This window comes from Dama dama, chromosome 5 (genome assembly GCF_033118175.1).
Source record: "Dama dama isolate Ldn47 chromosome 5, ASM3311817v1, whole genome shotgun sequence".
In the NCBI taxonomy this organism is placed as follows: Eukaryota; Metazoa; Chordata; class Mammalia; order Artiodactyla; family Cervidae; genus Dama; species Dama dama.
Window position 1 is genome coordinate 81505419 of NC_083685.1, and position 26035 is coordinate 81531453.

Here is a 26035-nt window from a genome sequence, read left to right on the forward strand (position 1 = left end):
ACTTACTAGTTTATTTCCTGGGTTATCTATAGAAGTACTTTTTGTCTGTAACTTAAGATGAACATACTTACTTATCCTGTAGGTTAGTTGTGAGAGTTATTGATAATGTCTGTAGAACACCCAGCAGAATGATCAATACATCAGTTCAGTTGCTCAGTCATGTCTGACTCTTTGTGACCCCATGGACTGCAGCACGCCAGGCCTCCCTGTTCATCACCAACTCCCGGAGTTTAGTCAGACTCATGTCCATTGAGTCAGTGATGCCATGCAACCATCTCATCCTTTGTCGTCCCCTTCTCCTCCCACCTTCAATCTCTCCCGGCACCAGGGTCTTTTAAATGAGTCAGTTCTTTGCATCAGGTGGCCAAAGTATTGGAGTTTTAGGTTCAGCATCAGTCCTTCCTTTGAATATTCAGAACTGATTTCCTTTAGGATGGACTGTTTGGATCAATACATAGCTACTCAATAATTGGTATTTTTTTTATTGGGAAAATATGTATTTCAATCTAATATGTAATATTGTATGCAGGTAGAAGATGGGCCATCTAGTGTTACAGTGTTATCACATGAAGAAGATGCTATGTCATTATTTAGTCCATCTATCAAGCAAGGTAAAACTTATTTTCCAGTCAAAGTACTGCATTCCAGGATTGTTACTTTAAAGTAGTCTGATATTGTTGGACTTTTAGTATTCCTTTTTGCATAGTTCATGTTTCATAGAAAGGGACTAATCTTAAAATGATGGATTTTAAGGAGAAGGAGCCTCAGGTGATAGAAATACTGTTTTGAATTGTGGAGCTGCTTTCCTTTGTTTAACAAATAAAAATAACTCCCTTATCTGTAAAAGAAGGAGATAGGATAAGATCATTACCTAAGATCCCTCTCAGTTATAAAAACTCAGTTTATGAATTAGACTTTACTGTAATTTGGTTGTCCTTTTCTCCCCCTACCCCCAAGTTAGAACAATTATTGCTGAGCTCCTTATATTAACGTAGTTTTCTAGCACTGTTCTCAGCACTGGAGGTACACTGAAGACTCAACTGTGAAAGCATCTGATTTGTCCTCCTTGTAAGTAGAAAAGAGAGACAGGTTGTATTGTTTCTTTTACAAGATCTGTTTAACTTCTGATGGAGGCAAAAGAAATTGTTCTTTGGTATGTGTCTATTAGGGACAAAGTTTTGTTTTAGCATTTGAAATAAATAGGGAGGATCCATTAGACTCTTTGTAGTCAAAAACGAAATAAGAAAAAACGTCCATCTGAATAAGAAAGAGATGATGGTCTTTCATGAAATAAATTTAATGGTCAGTGGTTGTAAGTATCTTGGTGAGTTAACTGTTTAGGTTTTTTAGTCTGTTTACCTGCCTTAGGATAAAGGAACTGTGTAATTGTGCCTGTGGTGTGGCTTTCTCAAAATGTGGACCATCTGACACTGAGCATCTTTTGAAGTGAAACTTGGGAATCTTGGTGTATTCCAGATGACTTTTACACACTAAAATTTTAGAACTTCTGCTTTAGTGAATCTTTAGGATGGATTTGCAAAGGCACTTGGAAAGTGACTTTAATCTTTCTGAAAGGGAGGGTTGTTGCAAGTCATTTAACCATCCTGAGGATGCTTTGGAAGGTTTATACACCAACTGCTTTTTTTCCCTTGTGTGGGAATGCAAGTGGAATATAACTTTCCTTTGTATTTTTATTTTTTCTATAGTAGTCATATATTTTTCACTAAGACTGGGGAGAAAAGCAAAAAGGAAAATAAAATTTTAGAACTGAAATGAAACTTAACTAAGAGGTAATTAAGTGTGTACTTAAGTTCCTGGCACTGGGCAGAAGTGGTTTATCCATTAATGCGCTCTCTCACATTTAATTCTTGTCATATTGTCAGTGCTGGCATTGGAACTCAAATTAAGATAGTCTGTCTGACATAACTAGAGAACTTAATTATTCTGTGCTTCCTTTATATTTCAGAAAGATAAAAAGACTAAAAATGTCTGTGTTTAATTCTGTTGTCCTTACAGTTTTATTTGATGCATTATTAATGTAGATTACTTAGTTATGTTATGGATTATAAAACCTGAGCTTCCTATATATGGTGAGCTTCCTTGGAAAGGTGTCACCATATATTTACAATTTTTATTTCTATTAAAAAAATCTATGGATTTTAAGCAAATCACAGTTTCTTTATTGCATAATACCCTTACAAATGTAAATGTACATGTCTAGCTTAAAGAAATAGAAAAATACTTATTTGGTCAGTAGTAGAATTTTTTATTTTGTTTTTCTAATTGCCATCTGTAGATGCTCCCCGCCCTGCTGGTCATGCCCGACCTCCATCAACCAGTTTGATTTATGACTCAGACCTGACTGTCTCTTATACTGACCTTGATAATCTTTTTAATTCTGATGAAGATGAACTGACAGTAAGTATCCTTATTAATGATTACAATTATAGTTTATTTTCCTCAGTTTTATAAAAGTTTTTCTTCAGAAGTGATATGTGACTTGAATACTATGTTTTAGCACTGAACGATAGGAAATACTTTGAAATAAAATTTCTGTAATTGATGTCCTTTTTTTAATTTCCCTCATGTTTGAGGTGGTGGGTTTTTTTGGGTTTTTTTTTTTTTTTTTTTTTTTTTTTTTTGCTTCACTGTGCTGCTTGTGGGATCTTGGTTCCTCAACCAGGGATTGAACCCAGGCCCTTGGCAGTGAAAGTACAGAGTCCTAACCACTGGACCACCAGAGTTCCCTAAGCATTCCATATATAATGTAACCTATAAACTTTAAGGGTTTTTTTTTCCTTTACTTTTTATGTTTGAAGGACATGTATAATTAAGCTTAATTTGATCTTGGCCATATGTTCCTTTTCTGCAGTCCTTAGAAAGCAGATTATTTACCTAATCTTTGATCCTATAATTTTAGAAATGACCCGAGAATTGACTCAATCAGAGAATAAATAATTAACATTGAAGTTATATGCCTTGTCAGTTTATTCAGGAATTTGTTTGGTACCACAGTCATTATTATAAGACATCTATATACTATAATAGTGAAAGAGGAAGAAAAAGTAATATTTAATCTTTAACACCCATTTGCAGAGAAAGCTGAAGATAAAAGAAATTAAAGCTTAAAATAAGAGTCCCTAGAATGTGAAATGGCAACCCACTCCATTATTCTTGCCTGGAGAATTCTATAGACAAAGGAGCCTGGCAGGCTACAGTCCGTGAGGTCGCCAAGAGTCAGACGTGACTGAGCGACTATCACTCAGAATGTGAAATCTCTGGGAAATTAATGAATTGAGTGTTGCATTATAAAAGGGAATTCCTTTTTCATCTGTATAAAGGTAGCTTGGAAACTTCTATCGTACATTTGGTCTCTTCAGTTAAGTGATATAATGCAGATATCACTATACATAAACTTCTACTTCACATCCCATAATATAGTGTAGTTTAGATAACTGTATGCCTGAAAACAGGGCTTCCCTGCTGGCTCAGCAGCAAAGAATCTGCCTGCCAATTCAGGAGATGTGGGGTTGATCCCTGGGTCGGGAACATCCCCTAGAGAAGGAAATGACAGCCCCCTCCAGTATTCCTGCCTGGGAAACGCTATGAATAGAGAACCTGGCAGGCTGCAGTCCATGGAGTCACAAAGAGTCGGACATGATTTAGCGACTAAACAACAGTCCCTGAATACTGTGGTACTTTTGTGCTTTCTGCCTGCTGCTGTTCATGTGTCAATGTTAGAGCTGACAGCTTGGTTTCCTTGTATCCTGCTAGCCACTTTGTTTTAGGAACCAAATTGTCAGCTCTAACAACACTGAGGACAGATTGGAGATTTTAAGACTTGTTTTGTTCAATGTATTAAAACTTGCCTTTAGTTAGAGATCCTATTGTTTTGTCGTACAAGATCTTTCTGAAGTTTTGCTTAGTTTAACCTTTCGTAGCATATTTGTAGGGGCTAGAAGATCATTAAGAAAGATAAAAATGTAAAAGGAATTTGGAAAGGTTATTGATTATAAAGGAATATTTAATGTCTTTTCTTTAAAGAGACAAATGCTTTATAAGTATCTTTTACTAAGAGGCAGTTCCCAAATTCTGTTAAATTTTCTTATTATTTTTTTGTTATTTTAATAGGTTTTAATGTATTTTGAAAGTAATGGTTGTTTTCTTGAAGGAACTTTTTCCTCTCTCTGTTAATTTGGAGTATTATTATAATCATCAGATAAACTAATCTGGTTTATTGATACGTAAAATTTTTTTATGTCTTCAAATTTCATCTAGTAGATATTTGGCTGCGGCACCAATGGGCTCTACTTTCAAATTACATCCAAATGATTACTATCTTGTTCAGACTGGATTTAAATTTCAGAGAAATTTATGTGTGTGTGTGTGTTTTTTTAATAGCCTGGATCTAAAAAATCGGCGAATGGATCAGATGATAAATCCAGCTGCAAGGAATCAAAGACAGGAAATCTGGACCCATTATCTTGCATAAGTAAGCTTACCAAATCTGTATTCCAGATAAATCTGCAAACTTTTAATCTCAATAATATCTCCCATCCCTTTGTTTTATACACAAAATAACTTCGTTTTAGTCTTATGTTAAAATGTGTGTTTTATTAACTATAGGCACTGCAGATCTTCATAAAATGTATCCTACACCACCATCACTGGAACAACATATTATGGGATTTTCTCCAATGAATATGAATAATAAAGAATATGGTAGTATGGATACAACACCTGGAGGAACTGTTCTAGAAGGAAATAGTTCTAGTATAGGAGCACAGTTCAAAATTGAGGTTGATGAAGGATTCTGTAGCCCAAAACCTTCTGAAATTAAAGTAAGTATTTTATTTTTCTAGAAAAATAATTCACTTCTACATTTTTATATAGAATTAGTTTACTGCTATATTCAAAAATCCTCTCATAATGAAAGAGTAGAATTATATTTACATTTTATTATTCTGTTTAAAAAAGGAAAAAAATGTTAGTTTGTTTTGTGTTTTTTTTTTCCCTTGAAAGACAAGATGCTGAAAATCGTGTTGTTTATATTATAGGATTTTTCTTATGTGTATAAGCCTGAAAATTGTCAAGTTCTAGTGGGATGTTCCATGTTTGCACCTCTAAAAACTCTACCAAGCCAGTGTCTGCCTCCTATCAAATTGCCAGAAGAGTGTATTTACCGTCAGAGCTGGACTGTTGGAAAGTTAGAATTGCTTTCTTCAGGGCCTACAATGCCATTCATCAAAGAGGGGTATGATTTAAATTTATATTATTGGTATATTATATGAATATTGTGTAGCTTTAATTTTTTTTCATAATTAACACCTAGTATATTGGTATCTGGAAAAAGATAACAGGTTTTTGATAATTTTTTAAAATTATTTTCTGATTAATAGTTTATAATGGTGTTTGATATGGTTAAAGTAAAGTATTGGAACACTAAAGACCAGAAAACTTTGTATTTGGAAGCATCTTTTGTTTTGGTCTAAAATTCTAATCACACTTATTTTTATATTTGCCATATTTCACACACTTTTTTTTTTCCCACACACTTTTTATATTTAAAATATCTCTGAAATTGGGGTGTCTTATAATTGGTAACATCTTAAAATTGCCACTGTCCTTTTCTTTAAACAGTTAGAGGCATCTTAGAATCAATGAAGTGTGAGTATTCCTAGTACAAGAACTGTAGAGATAGTAATCATGGATATATAGATGTGGAACAGTGTATACAAATTTTATTTATTTATAATAGGACTAATTAGTTGGATTTTACCACACAACAATCACCTGGAGTGGATATATTAACCAAACATATATTTTAATTGTACTTACAATTTTTGGACCAATTGTGTTTTCATAATTTTCAGTGTTACTGAGAAATATTTGGGAAATCTTTAGTTGTATTTCACCTTACTAATATGTTCCTTTATGTATGTTTTTTTATTTTCTTTTCCCCTGATGATGCTAGTGATGGAAGTACTATGGATCAAGAATATGGCCCTGCTTATACACCTCAAACTCATACTTCCTTTGGGATGCCTCCTAGCAGTGCACCTCCTAGTAACAGTGGAGCAGGAATTCTTCCTTCTCCATCTACCCCTAGGTTTCCAACTCCAAGGACCCCAAGGACTCCAAGGACTCCTCGTGGAGCTGGTGGACCAGCTAGTGCTCAAGGTTCAGTCAAATATGAAAATTCAGACTTATATTCACCAGCCTCCACTCCATCCACCTGCAGACCCCTTAATTCTGTTGAACCTGCAACTGTTCCTTCCATCCCTGAAGCACACAGTCTTTATGTAAACCTCATTCTTTCAGAATCAGTTATGAATTTGTTTAAAGACTGTAACTTTGATAGTTGCTGTATCTGTGTTTGCAACATGAATATCAAGGGTGCCGATGTTGGAGTTTACATTCCAGATCCAACACAGGAAGCACAGTATAGGTGTACTTGTGGCTTCAGTGCGGTCATGAACAGGAAATTCGGAAACAATTCAGGATTATTTCTAGAAGATGAACTAGATATCATAGGACGCAACACAGAATGTGGCAAAGAAGCAGAAAAACGTTTTGAAGCTCTCAGGGCTACTTCTGCTGAACATGTTAATGGAGGACTAAAGGAATCTGAAAAATTGCCTGATGAATTGATACTATTGCTACAAGATCAGTGCACTAATTTATTTTCACCTTTTGGAGCTGCAGACCAAGATCCCTTTCCCAAAATTGGTGTAACTAACAATTGGGTACGTGTTGAAGAGCGGGACTGTTGCAATGACTGCTACCTTGCATTGGAACATGGGCGTCAGTTCATGGATAACATGTCAGGAGGCAAAGTTGATGAAGCACTTGTGAAAAGTTCATGCTTACACCCCTGGTCCAAAAGAAATGGTAAGTATGCTAATGAAGTAATTTTTCCATTTTGTTTTAGTTGTATGACTTTTTCTTCTTAAGGTAATAAAGACAGTTTCCCATTTAGCTGATAGAGACACTTAAATGTGCACTTAAAACTCCTTCAAGAATGACACTTTTAAAGGAAGAACTTCCGAGTAGTTTAGTTTAATTTCAGCAACAAAAGTATGGTTATTATAAGTCTGTAATTATGTACTTGTGTAGGAGTATAAAAGGTACTTTGCACATGTTAATTAGCAGAAAATTGCTGGTTGTCTGCTTTGTTCAGGATTCTTTCACTCATTAAATATTTATTGAGCAACTAGTATGTGCCAGGGACTGTTCTTTTATAAACTACAATATTAAAGCAAACGTATTTCCTGCCCTTTCTGAGCCTATAAGACTCAAAATAACAAATTTAAATGAAAGTAATTATATGGTATCAGATGGTGACAACTGCTTTGAGGGAAAAGCAGGGAAAGGAGTAGAAAAAGACAGGACAGAAATGTGTTACTTTAGAGGTATGTTTAGAGAAGATATTACTGAGGGACAGCATTTGAGCAAAGACCTACATAGAGACGGGGAATGTAAGCTGTGTGGCTAAACAAAAGAAGTGTTTTCAGAGAGTGCAGAGACCGCGAGTAATGTGCTTAATGTTTGAGAAACAGTAAAGAGGCACTGTTGTTGGAATGAGTTGGGCGATGGGGGGACTGGTAGCAGTTGGAAGTCTAAGAGATGGCTGAGCACCAATGTCATGTGGAGTCTAATGCACCATGTTTAACTGTGGTCTTTATAGTTTATTCCGAGATGGCTAGGACAGTTTTGAGCAAAGAAGTAAGATGATCCTTACTTATCCAAGTGCGTATTTGGAAATACAAGTTTTAAATTGAGAAGAGTGGTTGGGGATAGAGATTAAAAAATTTTCTGTGTGTGTTATCAGTGTTTTGAGCCTTCCCAGTGATAGCTCAGTGGGTAAAGAATTCACCTGCAATGCAGGAGACATAAGAGACGTGGGTTCAATCCCTGGATTGGGAAGATCCCTTAGAGGAGGAAATTGCAAGCCACTCTAGTATTCATGCCTGGAAAATTCCATGGACAGAGGAGCCTGTTAGGGGGTCGCAACCCCTCCTCCATGGGGTCGCAAAGAGTTGGACGTGACTGAGCACATGACACCTACATGGCACGTATCAGTGTTTTAAACTGTGGAGCTGAATGGAAAAGCAATGTCTTTGCTTTTCAATGTGCTGTCTAGGTTGGTCATAACTTTCCTTCCAAGGAGTAAGTGTCTTTTAATTTCACGGCTGCAGTCACCATCTGCAGTGATTTTGGAGCCCAGAAAAATAAAGTCAGCCACTGTTTCCCCATCTATTTGCCATGAAGTGATGGGACCAGATGCCATGATCTTAGTTTTCTGAATATTGAGCTTTAAGCCAACTTTTTCACTCTCCTCTTTCACGTTCATCAAGAGACTCTTTAGTTCCTCTTCACTTTCTGCCATAAGGGTGCTGTCATCTGCATATCTGAGGTTATTGATATTTCTCCCGGCAATCTTGATTGCACCCTTTGCTTCCTCCAGTCCAGCATTTCTCATGATGTACTCTGCATATAAGTTAAATAAGCAGGGTGACAATATACAGACTTGACGTACTCCGTTTCCTATTTGGCACCATTCTGTTGTTCCATGTCCAGTTCTAACTGTTGCTTCCTGACCTGCATACAGGTTTCTCAAGAGGCAGGTCAGGTGGTCTGGTATTCCCATCTCTTTTAGAATTTTCCACAGTTTATTGTGATCCATGCAGTCAAAGGCTTTGGCATAGTCAATAAAGCAGAAACAGAAATATATGCAGAGCACATCATGCAAAATCCCAGGCTGGATGAAATGCAAGCTGAAATCAAGGTTGCTGGGAGAAATATCAACAACCTCAGATACGCAGATGACATCACCCTATGGCAGAAAGTGAAGAGGAACTAAAGAGCCTCTTGATGGAGGTGATAGAGGAGTTGGCTGGTTTAAAACTCAACATTCAAAAAACAAAGATTATGGCATTTGGTCCCATCACTTCATGGCAAATAGATGGGGAAACAGTGACAGACTATTTTCTTGGGCTCCAGAATCACTGCAGATGGTGATTGCAGCCATGGAATTAAAAGACGCTTGGTCCTTGGAAGACAAGCTATGACCAACCTAGACAGCATAATAAAAAGCAGAATACCAGTTTGCTGACAAAAGTCCATATAGTCAAAGCTACGGTTTTTTCCACTAGTCATGTATGGATGTGAAAGTTTAACTGTAAAGAAGGCTGAGTGCCAAAGAACTGACATTTTTGAATTGTGGTGCTGGAGAATACTGTTGAGAGTCCCTTGAACAGCAAGGAGATCTAAGCAGTCAGTCCTGAAGGAAATTAACCCTAAGTATTCATTGGAAGGACTGATGCTGAAGCTGAAGCTCCAGTACTTTGGCCACCTGATGCAAAGAGCAGACTGACTAGAGAAGACCCTGATGCTGAGAAAGATTGAGGGTAGGAGGAGAAGGGGATGACAGAGGATGAGATGGTTGGATGACATCATTTACTCAATGGACATGAGTTTGAGCAAACTCTGGGAGATAGTGAAGGACAGGGAAGCCTGGTGTGCTGTAGTCCGTGCGGCTACAGAGTCAGACACGACTGAGCAGCAGAACAGCAGCAACAAGGGCAATACTGGGTGGTTTACCTAGGGAGAACTGTGTTTATTACAACAAAGACATACGACAGACAACTCTGCAGCCATGAAGATGGGTTTTATCCTAAGGACTTACATTGAGAAAATAATTCAAAACAAGAAATATCTTTATATTTCAGTTTAAAGTTTCAATACAAAGACATGCTATAAAACCTAAATTTGCAATCTTGGAGTACTTTTTCATTAAATTATAACAGCTTCATTAAATAGTAGCAAGCTCCTATTTAATACATTAGTACCTTTGCCCCAAATTGTTTCCTCTGCTTTGGACAGAATACCGTTCTTCCAGGTATTTACATGAATAACGCTCTTATCTCTTTACTTTTGTCAGAAGTCATCTTAGTGTAAAATTGCAAACCACTCTTTATCTCCCCCATCCTGCTCCTTTTGCTTTCTCCCCCTCAGTTCAGTTCAGTTCAGTCTCTCAGTCATGTCCGACTCTGCGACCCCATGAATCGCAGCACGCCAGGCCTCCCTGTCCACCACCAACTCCCGGAGCTTACTCAAACCCATGTCCATGGAGTCGGTGATGTCATCCAGCCATCTCATCCTCTGTCGTCCCCTTCTCCTCCCGCCCCTAATCCCTCCCAGCATCAGGGTCTTTTCCAATGAGTCAACTCTTCACATGAGATGGCCTCCTCCTCCTAGTGTTTCTCCCCCTAGTGTTTGCTTATTACCTTCTAAGCATATTGCATAATGTATTAATTATTATCTCTCACCCCATTAAGTTCACTCTGTGCAAGTTCTGTGTACAAGAAAGGATTTTTGTCTGTTTTGTTTGTTATGTCCAAATACCTAAAATAGTACCTGGTAGTAGATGGCATGTAGTAGATGGCCAGAAGTCCAAGGTGTTGAAATATTTGTTAGAATTAAGAGTTCGTAATTTAACGGTAATGTTTGTTTTTCTCAAAATAGGAAAAGCTTTGTTCTAATTATAAAAAATACATACTTTCTGAAAAGAAAGTTAAGAATCTGATATAGATGAATAGACGTAAAAATTGCCCCAGCCCCATCATTACACCACTGCATGATCACTCATCTCTAAGCAACTTTGGCATATCATACAATTCATCCTTTTGTTGTGAACAACTGAATGGTTTTTAGTTAGCACAGACTTGTGTAGCCATCACCACAATCAATTTTAGGACATTTTCATCATCCCCAAAATCTGTATTTATTAGTGATCACTCCTGTTTTCCTCCAACCACCCCCTCCTTGCACTGGGCAACTACCAGTCTACTTTCTGTCTTTATAGATTTGCCTCTTTTATATACTCCATGTAAATAATATTATACGCTGTATGGTCTTTTGTGATTGACTTCTTTTTCTTAGCGTAGTTTTTCAGGGTTCATCCAGGTTTTAGCATGGATTAGTACTTAATTCATTTTTATTGCCAAATAAGATTCTATTTATGCATATACCACATTTTACTTACCCATTCATCTGTTGATGGGCATTTGGATTGTTTCCCCTCTTTGGCTGATATGAATAATGATACACTGAACATTTGTGTACAAGTTTTTGTGTAAACATATATTTTTATTAGTCTTGAGTGAACTTGATAACTCTGTTTTACCTTCTGAAAAATTGCCAGACTCTTTTCTAAAGCAGTTGCTCCATTTTACATTCCCGTTGCAGTGTGTGAGGGTTCCACTTTTTCCACATTCTCATTAACACTTGTCATCATGTGTTTGTAATTATTACCATCATCATCATCATCATACTGGATTGTGAGGTATTATCTCATTATCGTTTTGATTTGCATTTCCCTAATGACTAATGATGCTGAGTGTCTTTTCATGTGTTTATTGCCTGTTTGTATTTTTTCTTTGGAGAAATGTCTTTTCAGATCCTTTGCCCATTTTTAAGTTAGGTTTTTTGGTCTTTTCATTATTGAGTTGTGAGTGTTCTTTATATCTTTTAGATATAAGTTTCTTAACATCTGCACATATTTTCTTCTTTTCTCTGGTTTGTCTTTTCACTTTCTTGATGGTGTCATTTGAAGCAGAAGAGTTTTTAATTTTGATGAAGTTCAGTATATTACTTTCTTTTGTCCTTTTTAAAGGTTTGTACTTTTGGTGCCATATCTAAAAAGACTTTAATCCTAAGTCATGAAAATTTACTTCTATTTTTTTTCTATGAGTTTTATTGTTTTATCACATATTTACATCTATGATCCATTCTGAATTAACTTTGGTATATCATGTAAGGAAGAGTTTCAGTTTTATTCTTTTGCACATGAATATCCAATTGCCCTAGAACCATTTGTTGAAAAGATTATCTTTTCACATTAAATTGTGTTGGCACCTTTGTCAAAAATTAATTGACTGTAAATATGAAGTTTTATTTCTGGATGCTTATTTCTGTTCTACTCAACAGAATATCTATTCTTCATGATCACTCTTAAAAATTAGTATATTCTGAAACCATTGCTTTCCAACCAGATTTCAGCTTTGAGACCTTGCACTTGTCATAATATGCAGTTATATTCTTTTTCATGCATTCCTCCCCACAAGATGATAAGATCCCTGAAGACGTGAATAAGAATGTATTTCACAGTATTCCCAGCAGCTAGCATAATTCCTGAACCATAGTAGGTCTTTGTTATATGTTTTTTATAATGAAAGATTGTGAATGAGAATCTCTCTGAATTAAGATCAAACTGTAAATTCCTGAACTTTACTCAGATCAGAATTTCTCAGGGTAAGCTCTGTATATGTGTTTTATAAAAGTTCCCCATTTGATTATGATAAACAACCTTAGCCAGTGACAGCTTTTTCTAGATTTTATGTAAACACATATCAATACACAGTTCTATTTGTGTAAAATATCTTCCAGTTTTAAAACCTATTTTTTATTTACTAGTGTATTATCAGTCCACTTTAAATAGCTCTTATCATTTTAAATAGTATTTTTGTTATGTATATACTAGTTAATTAAGTATAATAATTATTCAACAGTATATCTGAAATTATTTCTGATTCTGTACACTATTTATAGATATAGGGAATTAAAGCAAGAAATTATAAATTAGGCAATAATAATAATGAATTAAAGTTGAATGATTTAATGTAACAGAGTGCTCAAAGAAGATGTAATGATACAACTGAGCCATGCTCAAGGGACAGATTAATTATATTAGGAAGATTTCATGGTTTTTTAAAAAGTCATTTGATGTTTAAGAGCATCACCTTTCATATCCATTCTAATAGTTGGTCAGAAATGTGGATCATAATAATTTGATAATCTGTAAATCTATTAAGTCTAGGTTTATAAAAATATGTGTGGGTATTTAAGTCTAGGTTTATAAAGTATGTGTGGGCATTATGACACTATCTAGCAGTGTGAACAAGTTTATTATCTGTTACTATGCAAATTATATACTTTAGAATTGTTACAGTTTACTATTTTTCACAAATTAAACTTTAATCATTGTAACCAGTGTTATTTATCTGATCTTTTTACCAAAGTAGAGGTATATAAAGTGGATAATTAATAACCCATTTCTGTATGAGGTAGTGTTCTTTCTACTAAGGTACCTCTGAGCACCAAAGACAATCAAAATAAATGCAAAAAGGAAGAAATTGATTTGATTTATAAATTGGTTAATGAGCTAATGAATGACTTTATAAAGTTACGATAAGTTTTTAATTATGTTTCTTCTTGGTTTTAAATACCTAGAAAAATCATCTCTATAGGTGATTCTAGTGATAAAGAACCTGCCTGTGAATGCAGGAGTCATAAGAGACATGGGTTCAATCCCTGGTTCAGGAAGATCCACTGGAGGAAGGCATGGCAACCCACTCCAGTAGGATCCTGGCAGGCTACAGTCTTTAGGGTTGCAAAGAGTCGGACACAACTGAAGTGACTTAGCATGCACGCACAGATCATTTTAGATAGAACTTAATATAGTTCTCTATACAAGCAGATGCTTATATATATGGAATTTAAAAAGATGGTAACGATAACCCTATATGCAGGACAGAAAAAGAGACACAGATGTATAGAACAGACTTTTGGACTCTGTGGGAGAAGGCGAGGGTGGGATGATCTGAGAGAATAGCATTGAAACATGTATATTATCAAGTGTGAAACAGATCGCCAGCCCAGGTTGGATGCATGAGAGAAGTGCTCAGGGCTGGTGCACTGGGATGACCCAGAGGGATGGGATGGGGAGGGAGGTGGGAGGGGGTATCGGAATGGGGAACACAGGTAAATCCATGGCTGATTCATGTCAGTGTATGGCAAAAACCACTATAATATTGTAAAGTAATTAACCTCCAACTAAAAATAAATGAAAGAAAAAAAAAAAAAACACAAGCAGATGCTTAATCTTGGTGATGTAGAGCTGAACTTACTTTCCTAGATGGATTTCTTTGTTATCTTAAAATTTTTTGTGTGTTGACAATAGCAATTCTTCTTTTTTTAATGGTTGTAGATGTGAGTGTGCAGTGCTCACAGGATATACTTCGAATGCTCCTATCGCTTCAGCCAGTTCTTCAGGATGCTATTCAGAAAAAAAGAACAGTAAGGCCTTGGGGGGTTCAAGGTCCTCTCACTTGGCAACAATTTCATAAAATGGCTGGCCGAGGCTCTTATGGTAAGTAATTTACAATCATACGTATTGACTTATTTCATATCAGTTCTCAGTATCTTTACCTAACTTTAATAAGCACGTTTATCTTCCTTATTTCTGTGGCATATGCTTGACTTAAGGCCATTGTGGTCAATCTCAGCCTTCCTCACTTGAAACATTTTCAGCATTCAGTTTACTGAATTTTCCAACCTCACTTTAGAAAGAACAGCTTGCTGTTACATGTTACACTGACCAGTAAGATTCTATGCTAAGAAAGAATCATATTAAAAGGATTGATACACTACTTTTCTTGTAAGTTACCATTTTACATACAAAATTGAATGAAAAATGAGATAAAAAGAAAAGGATAATACTAGTGATAAGAGGCCCAAAGGTCTTCCTTTAGGAAAAAAAACATGAAATTTGCCAGTTGTGACAAGAGTAACTCCCACATAGTACACAGTAGATTTGTGATCAACTGTAATGGAAGGAACATTCAAAATACTTAAACTATCTGTTGAACATTGTCTCTAGAGGGGAAAAAATTGTCTGTGAAAGATGAGATGTAATTGGAACTTTAAAATATATTTGGAATAACAGTTTTTAGCATTGAAATCCTTGAGTTTTTTGAATGCATCCTTGGTTTTAGAATGCATCATGTACAGAAGTAGTAGATTTGCTCATATTTTCCTTTTCCTCCTTTTATTAATGGGTAAATAATTTAAATTTCATTAAAAAAAAAGATATTTGGGGCTTCCCTGGTGACTCTGGTTAAGAATCTGCCTACCAATGCAGAGGACACAGGTTCTATCCCTGGTCCTTGAAGATCCCACAAGCCACAGAGCAACTAAGCACATAAGCTAGCACTGTAGAGCCTGTGACCTGCAACTATTGAAGTCCAGGTGCCTAGAGTCCATGCTCTGCAACAAGAGAAACCATTGCAATGAGAATCCTATGCACTACAACTAGAGAGTAACCCCCGCTCGCTGCAATTAGAGAAAGCCTGTGTGCAACAACAAAGACGCAATTATAAAAAAAAAAACAAAACAACCTTGATACTCGGTGAAAATTGCAGTTTAATGATAGTACTTTTAGTTTCTTTTTATTTTTTTCTGTTTTTTTAAAAATAATTTTATTGGCATATGGTTGGTTTACAATGTGTTAGTTTCAGGTGTGCAACAAAATGATTCAGTTACACATATATTTGTTCTTTCTTAGATTCTTTTCTCATATAGATCATCACAGAATCTTGAGTAGGGTTATATAGTAGGTCCTTGTTGATTATGTGTAGTAGTGTGTATATCACAAGCTTCCGATTTATCCCTCCCCCCTCCATTTCCCCTTTAGTAATAGTAAGTTTGTTTTCAATATATGTAAGTATGTTTCTGTTTTTGCAAATAAGTTGATTTGTATCTTTTTAAAGTAGATGCCACAGCTGAGTAATATCATATGATATTTGTCTTTCTCTGTCTGACTTACTTGGTGTAATAATTTCTAGGTCCATGCATGTTGCTGCAAATGGGATTCTTTCATTCTTTTTTATTGCTGAGTAATATTCCATTGTAGGCCTTCCCAGGTGGCGCTAGAGGTAAAGAACCCACTTGCCAATGCAGGAGACATAAGACACCTGGGTTCAGTCCCTGGGTTGGAAAGGTCCCCTGGAGAAAGGTATGGCAACCTACTCCAGTATTCTTACCTGGAGAATCCTGTGGACAGAAGAGCCTGGCGGGCTACGGTCCATAGGGTTGCACAGAGTCAGAAGTGACTGAAGCGACTTAGCACACAGCACACACATTCCTTTGTATATGTATGCACTGAGCTTCCCAGGTAGGTCAGTGGTAGAGAACCTGCCTGCCACACAGGAGACCCAGGTTCGACCCCTGGTCAGGAAGATCCTCTGGAGAAGGAAATAGCAATCCACTCCCATATTCTTTTTTTTTTTTTTCTTTTTAACGCCAATATTCTTGCCTGAGAATCTCATGGACAGAGGAGCCTGGTGGGCTATAGTCCATAGGGTTGCAAAGAGTCAGATACGACTTAGCAACTAAACAACAATATTTATACCATGTCTTCTTTGTCCATTTCTTTTTCAGTGGACATTTAGATTGCTTCCATGCCTCGGCTGTTGTAAATAGTGCTGCAATGAACACTGGGGTGCATGTATCCTTTGGGATTATGATTTTCTCCAGATACATGCTCAGGAGTGGGATTGCTGGATCATATGGTATTTCTAAGTTTTTTGAGGACCTTTCATATTGTTCTCCATTATGGTTATACCAATTTGCATTCCCACATACAGTGTAGCAGGGTTCCCTTTTCTCCATACTCTCTCCAGCATTTGTTGTTTTAGTATTTTTACATTGTTTTTAAAAGTCAAAATGGTAGACACAGAGTTCTGCACCTTACTGATCGGTAACATAAGGAGCTCTCTTTTTTTTTTTTAAGGGCTGCATATATTGCATTATTCTTTACACATGATGTAATTTTTACCAGCCTACTGTTTATGGATATATATTGATTACATCATTATCATTACAACTATTTTTCTATAATGTACACAATCCCTGGCTTAAAGCATGTGTGTATTTCTTTTAAAAAAATATTGCCAAATTGCTCCTTGCCATAGCAGTCTAAGCTCCCACCAATAAAATGCCTGTTTCCCCAAACCTTTGCCAGTAAGATGCTGAGTAGATCGGAGAAAACGGTGTGTTTCTTTATAGTTTGAATGGGTAGAATGGTACAGACTGTAAGGGTAGATTTTCTGAATTCTAATCCCATCTGTGCCACTTCTTGTGTGACACTGGACAAGTTATTAACTCTTCTATTCCTGCTTTCTCACCTCTAAAATCAAGTTAATATTAGTATCTGCCTCATGGTTTTCATGGGGTTAAGTTACTTAATATATGTAAAGATCTTTAAACATTATCTGGCATGTAGCACTTGCTATTAATTAGTTTAAATTCCTTGCTCTTAATGAGATTGAGCATCTTTTTATGTGTAAGGTATTTCTGGGTTTTGTGAACTTTGATATTTCTGGATTTTGTGAACTTTGTTCATATCCTTTGCCCATTTTTCTGTTATGATGTTGATCATTTTCTTATGGATTTATAGGTTCCCTTTCTATGGGAAGAGAATTAACCTTTTGTTATATGTGTTGCAAATCTTTTCTTCTGTTTTGTTTTTAATTGTTTGGCTTTGCTAGTAGTGTTTTTTCATGCCACAATTTAAAATTTATATTGTCAGATTAATTGTTTTTATTATTTATTTTTTAGTTTTAAATTTTATGTTTATTATTAATTTTTGCCCTTGCTGTTTCTTCATTGCGGAGTGTGGACTTTATCTAGTTGCAGTGAGTGGGGTTACTCTCTAGTTGTGGTGTGCAGGCTTCTCATTGCTGTGGTTTCTCTTGTTACAGAGCACGGGCTCTAGGTGCGTGGGCTTCAGTAGTTGTAACACATGGGCTTGTTGCCCCCTGGCATGTGGAATATTCTCAGACCAGGGATTGAACCCATGTCCCCTGCACTGGCAGGTGGATTCTTGACTACTGGACCACCAGAGAAGTCCAGATTGATCGGTTTATAAATGTACAGGTTTTACATTATGCCTGCAAAGATTTTCTCTAGTCTAAATTTATCCCAAATAAAATGATGATGATATTGGTTGAAAGGGATTAACAGGTACAAACTTCCAACTATAAAATAAATAAATCAAAATAAATAAATAAATAAATCATGGGGATGTAATGTACACATGGGGAATTCAGTCAGTAAAATTATAACAACTTTCTGTGATGATGAATAATAATAGATCTTATTTTGGTGATGATTTTATAACGTATAAAAATGTCAAATCACTATGCTGTATACCTGAAACTAATATTTTAAAAAACTCTGCCTCCCATATTTTCTTTTGTACTGATAAGTTTTTCACCCAAATTAATTTTTTTCATTTAAGTGAAGGTATAAGTCACATGTTTCATACAGATTGTTTAGTAAATTTCTAACTGTAAAAGTCTCAGTCACTGACTTTTAGGCATTTTTGTCTTTAACTAAATATTTTTACTGCTAATAATAACTTCACTAACTCCTGACATTTAAATGTTCCTCTTTTAGATCTTTTCTTAAAATACGTCTTTTCTTATTTAGGAACTGATGAATCCCCAGAACCACTGCCAATCCCCACGTTTTTGTTGGGTTATGATTTTGATTTTCTGGTGCTTTCTCCATTTGCTCTCCCTTACTGGGAGAGACTTATGCTGGAACCCTATGGATCTCAAAGAGATATAGCCTATGTTGTACTCTGTCCAGAAAATGAAGCCTTGTTAAATGGAGCCAAAAGCTTTTTTAGAGATCTTACTGCAATATATGAGGTAGGTGCTTTAAAAGGTCATTTTAAAACACCTTATGATTTGTATGTTTATATATAAAATATACTGAATATTTCAGTTGATTGGTAAAAAAGAATAATGATGTCAGGCTAGATGTTTAGTTCTTGTACTAGCAGGTTACATTCTTTACAGCTTTGACCCAGATCTTTGTTAGATGTGTGTGCCATGACTCACAGTGGAAGTTGCTATACTGAGGGGAAAACATTGGGTGCATATACATCACATTTAAGATAATCTTTTTCTGAAGGGAAGGGTAATGTTGTTAAATGGCTAGGAAAAAAATTACATCTTAAAAAATTCTAGTCTTAAAAAAAAAAAGAATTATTGTCTTAATTCTCCAGGACCTAAGGTTCTTACTCTGCTCATTGTAAAATGCAGCTATGATAGGCATCTCTAAGACTCATTTTCTTTCTGAAATTCTTGGCTGGTCTTTTAAGTTATAATTCTTATGTTGTATTGATCATTGAGAGCAATGATTATAAATTTTAAGTACTCTGGAACATAAAGTCTTCATTTTGTAGTCATTCCTGAGTATCCTGAGGGTATTGATTTTAGGATCCCTTGCAGATACCAAAATCTATGGATGCCCAATCTCTTATATAAAATGTCATAGTATTTGCATATAATCTACACACATCCTCACTTATACTTTAAATCTTCTCGATTACTTACAATAGCTAATGCTATGTAAGTAGTTGCAGGTGTGGGATTTCAAGTTTTGCTTTTTGGAACTTTTTTGATTTTTTTTTTTTTTTTAATATTTTTGATCCATGGTTGGTTGAATCTGTGATTGCGGAACCTAAGGATATGAAGGACCGATGGTATTTTCCTTTTCCTACAAATACTTGGAAGTCTAGTCTTTAAAATTTCTTTTACAACCTGAATCATTATTTTGTGCCAGTTTCGTTCCTCATTAATGTTCTACTTAATAATTGCAAGGTATCTGTAATGTGTCTTGTAAAAGTATTTCCAAAGTGTGTTATTTAGAACGCTAGTCCTGCAAAATCTTCTGAGAAAAAAATTCCATAGTTAGATAGGTTTGGGGAGATATTGTATATCTGTTTACCTTTTAGAAATTCATTATACATGTTAGATTATTAAAGCCTTTGAAATTCTTACAGTAAAGAAATTCTTTGTCATAAATTTTCGTAACCCAGTGTTGCAAACCTATTTGAAATTGGACTTCCTATAACAAACCATAGTGGCCAACAGAATTTGAGGGAGAGCTGGATATTTGTAGTTATATACATGATTTGAAATAGTTATACAACTTAAAATGGCTGCAAATTTTTGTTATTCAAAGTACGTGGTTTTAGTGCTATTATCTAGGTGTTTTATTTCATTGGAGATAACTTTGATAGAAATTTAATGGATTTCTAATGTAAAAAGCATAAAGACCTATGGCACTTTTTCTCCTTTAATATTTTTATTCCAAATGTTAATTATAAATGATAAAGCTTATTTTTTAAATAGCTTCAATGCTTTAGTTTATGATATGTACTAAAAAAAAATAGCAAATTCACTAATTCTGATTTCTGTGTGTATATTTATAGTCTTGTCGATTGGGTCAGCATAGACCTATTTCTCGATTATTGACGGATGGGATCATGAGAGTTGGATCTACTGCATCAAAGAAGCTATCAGAAAAGTTGGTAGCAGAATGGTTTTCTCAGGCAGCTGATGGTAACAGTGAAGCATTTTCTAAACTCAAGCTTTATGCACAAGTCTGCAGATATGACCTAGGTATTGAATTTATATTTTTTGTATAAGGCCAATTTTAGCAAAGTATGACCCAGTCAACCAACTTTTTGTAAATAATATTTTAATGAAACACAGCCATTCATTTATTTACAGGTTGTCTGGGCCTCCTTTTGTGCTATTAAAATCAGAGCTAAGTAGTAGTGACAGAGACTGTGTAACTTGCAAAGCCAAAAGTATTTACTATCTGATCCTTTACAGAAAAAAATTTGATCACTGCAATAGGGCTCCTATCAAGTAGGAAGATATGTGTTTTTTGTGTAAGTTTATTAACATTAAGATTCTTGATTTGTTAATGGTTTAGAGATAAAAACAACTTGTAGTTCCCTCTATAATATCGGAAGATAGTTCTTTGTTGGAATTAAGAAAATGACAGTTATTGAAACTTGTTTTTAAAACCCTTAATTAAATATCAATGGACTTACTTTAGACTTAATCCAAAGAGACACAAAACCAAAACATTGAACCTCATTAGACATTCCTATCATTTGAACCCCTTAATTTGAACCCCTCTGTTTTATATTTAATTAGCCCCCAGTATAGTCACTTTTCACCTTGTGACCAGGGAACTCTTCAATGGTTTAATGAAATTTTGCTGGATATTTCATGGAAATCATTTTTTTAAAATTTTCTATCTGTTGGTTTTTCAGTTGAAAGTGGTTTTCAATTCCACTCAGAATTCGCTTTTTTCACTTTCTAGGGGAAATAGTAAGCTAGTGTGTGCTATACTGTTAGCAGGCAACTTAGGGAGAGGGTAATTACTGAAAAAGTGTCCACTAGTTATTATTCACATAGTAAATAAAGAACCAATTAGTGAAATAAAGAATTAAATATCCTGCTTGTTTTATTATCTTTAGGTCCTTATCTTGCTTCCCAGCCATTGGACAGCTCTCTACTATCCCAGCCAAATTTAGTTGCCCCTACAAGTCAGTCTTTGATTACACCACCTCAGATGACGAGTACTGGAAGTGCTAATACTCCGTCTGCCACCCCAGCACCTACAGTGAGCAGCACTATGACAGTGACTTCAGGTGTTGCAATGTCTTCTTCAGTTGCCACAGCTAACTCAACCTTACCCACAACTTCAGCTTCATCTTCATTGTCCTCCAGCTTGAATAGTGGAATGTCATCCAATAAACTACCTTCATTTCCACCTTTCGGCACTATGAACAGTAGTGCTGCGGGATCCATGTCTACACAAGCAAGTACAGTTCCAAGTAGCCAGCTAGGAGGGCAGCCTCCCTCAGCTCTGCAGACAGCTGGCCTTTCTGGAGAGTCATCTTCGGTTCCCACTCAGCCACATCCTGATGTGTCTGAAAGGTATCTTTAAATGTACTGATTTTGCAGAAATATAAATATATGCCGCTTCTCTCTGAATGAGAATATAGAAGAGCCTTTGTTCTTACCCTTGAAATTTTAGTTTTTAATGTTGAATATTTTACCTATAAAATTATGATGAAGACTTTTCATAAAGTCTTTATCGTATTATCTCAGAGTGGGAATGAAGACCTTGAAAACTGTCTAGTCCAGTTGTCCTGTGATGTTTGAGTCTATTCTGTGACATAATTGTCAATTAAGTGCAAATCACTGCAGTGATCTATAAGTCACTATTGAATGACCCTGTTCAGAGGCATAAGAGTTATACCAGGGTTTGAATCGTCGCTCTGTCGTTTACTGGCTATATCACTTCAGGAAAGTTACCTAACCTTTTTGAGCCAGTGTTTTCTTATCTGTAAAGTAGGAGCAGAAGGATATAATGTACATTGTGTGCCTCAGAAAATGCTTCCAATCACATTAGTTATTTTTAACAACAACAATGATGATGGCAGCTCTGTTCCTTTTATGAAGAAGGTATTCCCTTTTGATTTATAGGTTAGGTTAACCTGAGCCTGATTATGTCTTTCAGCTCCCACTTGCAGTTTTCCCCAAAGTTATAAATGTGATTAAAAACAAACTCTTAATTACCCAGCTAGATCCTTCCATCTTTAATATCTATAGATTTGGAGTTTTAAAAACTCATACTGCCATCAAAGAATGAAGCTTAATCACCAGTGAAGTTATGAAGTTTGAAATGAATGTGTATTTTCTAAAAATGTAGTAGACCACTGACTAAGTCTGGAAAACTGGTTTCTTTTTGGTCTAGCTCTGCCTCTAGACAGCTTTGTGATCTTGGGCAGCTCATTTAAGTTAACTTTTGTCTTAGTTTTAGCACATAAGCACTACGCTGTCTGACATTTCTTATCCTCTGTGGTTTTAAGAATTCTCTTTCTTTTAATTGCAAACCTCTTAATGACAAGGGTCTTTGTACACCATGAAATTGTGAACATTTATGATTCTGTTTGGAACGGTGTCCTCATTTCTAGAGAGGCTCTCGATAGCACCCCACCCCCAAAATGGGGAGAGGATAAGAACCTCCTTTGATGCTATTTTAAGAAGGTGGAGTACAGCTTTTTCCCTAACTGTCTTATTTCTCCTTCAAATTTTAGCACAATGGATCGGGACAAAGTGGGCATCCCCACAGATGGTGATTCACATGCAATCACTTATCCACCTGCAATTGTTGTTTATATAATTGACCCTTTTACATATGAAAATAAAGATGAGAGCACTAATTCTTCTAATATATGGACTTTGGGGTTACTTCGTTGTTTTCTGGAAATGGTCCAGACTCTTCCTCCTCATATTAAGAATACTGTTTCTGTACAGGTAAGAATGATAAATGTTACAAGTTTTCTTAAAACAGTTTGGTCCTGATAGACATTTTACAGCTACTATTCTATATCTAGATTGATTTTCTAAAAGCCAGATTCTATCTATTGACTTCATTTTAAATGATATTAGAAATCTTAGAGAGTTTATAAAAGATAAACTTGCAGTTATACCACAGTAATAATGGAGGATAAAAAGATTGCATTAAGTAGGGTAAATGTTTCTCCTGTGTTACTTTTATATAAACTAATTTTTTAATTCTTTGGCTTAAATAAGAAAATCAAGAATGGACTGATATAAGCTAGAGTTCTAAATGAGACTGGTTATAAAGTAAAAGTAGAGAAAAATCACATTAAGTTGTATGCAGAGAATTTGAATTATTTCTTTATAGACTACAATAGGATTATGGCAGTCAGTGGCAGTATTAATCAATATAGCTGCTATGTAGAAATGTTTAAAGATTTTTACATAACTCATTAGTATAATTGAGTATTAAAATCTATATACTAGATAAGAAAATATAATTCTTTATTTTACATAGGTTCTGTTTAAATTTTCTAATAAAATTTTTAGAGTTTTAAACCCACTATTCTTTTTTTAATCTCTTGTTAAAAATTTAACATTTGTAATATTTGCCTTTAATTCTTAGATTGTTCCCTGTCAGTACCTGTTGCAACCTGTGAAGCATGAAGATAGACAAATCTATACCCAGCATTTAAAATCTCTGGCTTTTTCGGCCTTTACCCAGTGTCGGAGACCACTTCCAACATCAACCAATGTGAAGACATTGACTGGTTTTGGTCCAGGTTTAGCCATGGAAACAGCTCTTAAAAGTCCTGATGTAAGTATGTTTTCCATAACCAAAGTTATTAAATGACTACTTTGGATGTTATGCAAAACTAAGTGCAGGTTTCTTTTTAGTTCTTATTTTCCACTTATCTTGTAATGGGTTTTTATTTTCAATAGAAAATTTTTCTGCACTTGTATGGTGCCATAGTAACTTAACGTTTTATTCTACAGAGACCAGAGTGTATTCGACTTTACACACCTCCTTTTATCCTGGCTCCAGTGAAGGATAAACAAACAGAGCTAGGAGAAACCTTTGGGGAAGCTGGACAGAAATATCATGTTCTTTTCGTGGGCTACTGTTTATCACATGATCAAAGATGGATTCTTGCATCTTGCACAGATCTATATGGAGAACTTTTAGAAACTTGTATCATTAACATTGATGTTCCAAACAGGTATTTTTATTTTCTTAAATGTATCATTACATTAAGTCTTGGGATTATGGGTACTTTTCATTTCTTTTATAGTGAATATTTATATTGTATTGTGTAAGGGGATTAATAATTTTGATTAATCTGTTAAATAGACAAAAGAGATTAAAGCCCCTAAATTGTATATAGTAAACCTTGAGGTAATGATTTTAGGCTAACAGATTTTGAAACATGGGACTAGAAGGTCATTTGCAATTTAAAATCCAGTAAAGCTTCTAGAACATTTTATTTTTCTCATGTACCATCTAAGATACAGTCCCTAATAAACGAAATTAACTTTATTCACTGAAAATTTTGGGCTTCTCTGGTGGCTCAGTGGTAAAGAACCCACCTGTCAGTGCAGGAGACATGGGTTTGATCCCTGGGTGAGGAAGATCCCCTGGGAAATGAAATGGCAACCAACTCCAGTATCGTTGCCTGGGAAATCCCTGGAATGGAGGAACCTGGCAGGCTACAGTCCAGAGGGATACAAAAGAGTCAGATGTGACCTAGTGACTAAACAACAATGAAAAATTTTACTATTTAAATATTGGAGTGTCTTCTGAAAATGGTGGCCCTCTTTAGAATTCTTCTTGATAGTAATTGGGTATCATGACTAGTTATTCATGAAGGCTGTAACCAAGAGTTTATAACAGATGAACCTTGTATTGAGTTGTCACTTAATAGACACACTGATACCATATTTCAAAGCTAGTGAACATTGCCTAAGAGAACATGAAAGTCCATGAAGTAACTTTTGATTTTTCAGTTTTGGTTCTCTCCTTTATTTTCTTCTTTCTTTTATAAACATTCTGTTGTTTTAAGGTCAGAAATTGGTTATATGCCAAAAAAAAAAATTTGCTTATTTGGCTATAGTGGCACTGAAGAAGCAGATATAGAAACATTGATCTGTGAAGGATGAGAATGAGAACAGAGAGAATAATGCTGCCTTCCCAATACAGAGATGGTGTGCTGCCATTTTACTGAAAGTAAAAGTGAGGTGATGGTTAAGAGGGCCAGTGCTAGAGTCATAGTGATCTGGATTAAAATCCCAATCCTGGCTTATTGGCTGTGTGATCTTGAGAAAATTACTTTACCCAACTGAGCTATAGCTTACTTTTCTGTAAAATCAGGAGGATAATTTTATCTGCCTTATAAGGGTTCTTAGGATGAAATGAAGTGTTACATATAAGTTAATTGGGCATGCTGCTTGATACACAGTAAGTACTCAACAAATGATAGCTACTATTGCTCAGCCAGAGAGTGCTTATGTACTTGCCTAATAAAGGACATGCATGCAGAAAATAGCATTGTTTGTTCTGAGAAGTATGGGAGGATTTGTTCGATATATTTCAATTTAAAGTATGAAGCAAGGGTTGGCAAACTCCAGTTTGGGGGCCATATCTGGCCGCACCTGTTTGTGTAACTGTTGTCCATTTCATGCTGCAGCAGCAGAGTTGAGTTGTTGCAGAAGAGTTCTGATGGCCTGCAAAGCTTAAAATACTGGCCCTTTAAAGAAAAAGCTTGCCAGTCTCTGGTGTAGAGCACTGTTTCTGATGAATTTTGATAATTTGTGAATGGTTTTTAATTTTAAGTATATGTTTTAGCATGTATTAAACGAAATGTAAACTAGCATACCAAACCTTTAATTTTGTATGTATTCTTATTTAGGAGTTGTGAAAAAATGTGTCAAGCACTAAAATGAAGGAACCAGTTTTTCACAAATTTGAGCTC

General features: G+C 35.5%; 1 protein-coding gene across 1 annotated transcript in view; it reads left to right on the plus strand.

The window, feature by feature from the left end:
- Window positions 1–26035, plus strand: part of MED13 (mediator complex subunit 13) — a 94182-nt gene that overhangs the window by 54650 nt on the left and 13497 nt on the right. Inside the window, exons 11-23 of the mRNA XM_061142687.1 lie at window positions 530–611; window positions 2297–2418; window positions 4402–4492; window positions 4627–4841; window positions 5058–5254; window positions 5975–6891; window positions 14051–14212; window positions 18334–18557; window positions 20129–20318; window positions 21191–21653; window positions 22820–23039; window positions 23692–23883; window positions 24063–24286. Of these exons, the coding sequence (XP_060998670.1) occupies window positions 530–611; window positions 2297–2418; window positions 4402–4492; window positions 4627–4841; window positions 5058–5254; window positions 5975–6891; window positions 14051–14212; window positions 18334–18557; window positions 20129–20318; window positions 21191–21653; window positions 22820–23039; window positions 23692–23883; window positions 24063–24286 (3299 nt within the window). The remainder of the gene's footprint in view (window positions 1–529; window positions 612–2296; window positions 2419–4401; window positions 4493–4626; window positions 4842–5057; window positions 5255–5974; window positions 6892–14050; window positions 14213–18333; window positions 18558–20128; window positions 20319–21190; window positions 21654–22819; window positions 23040–23691; window positions 23884–24062; window positions 24287–26035) is intronic.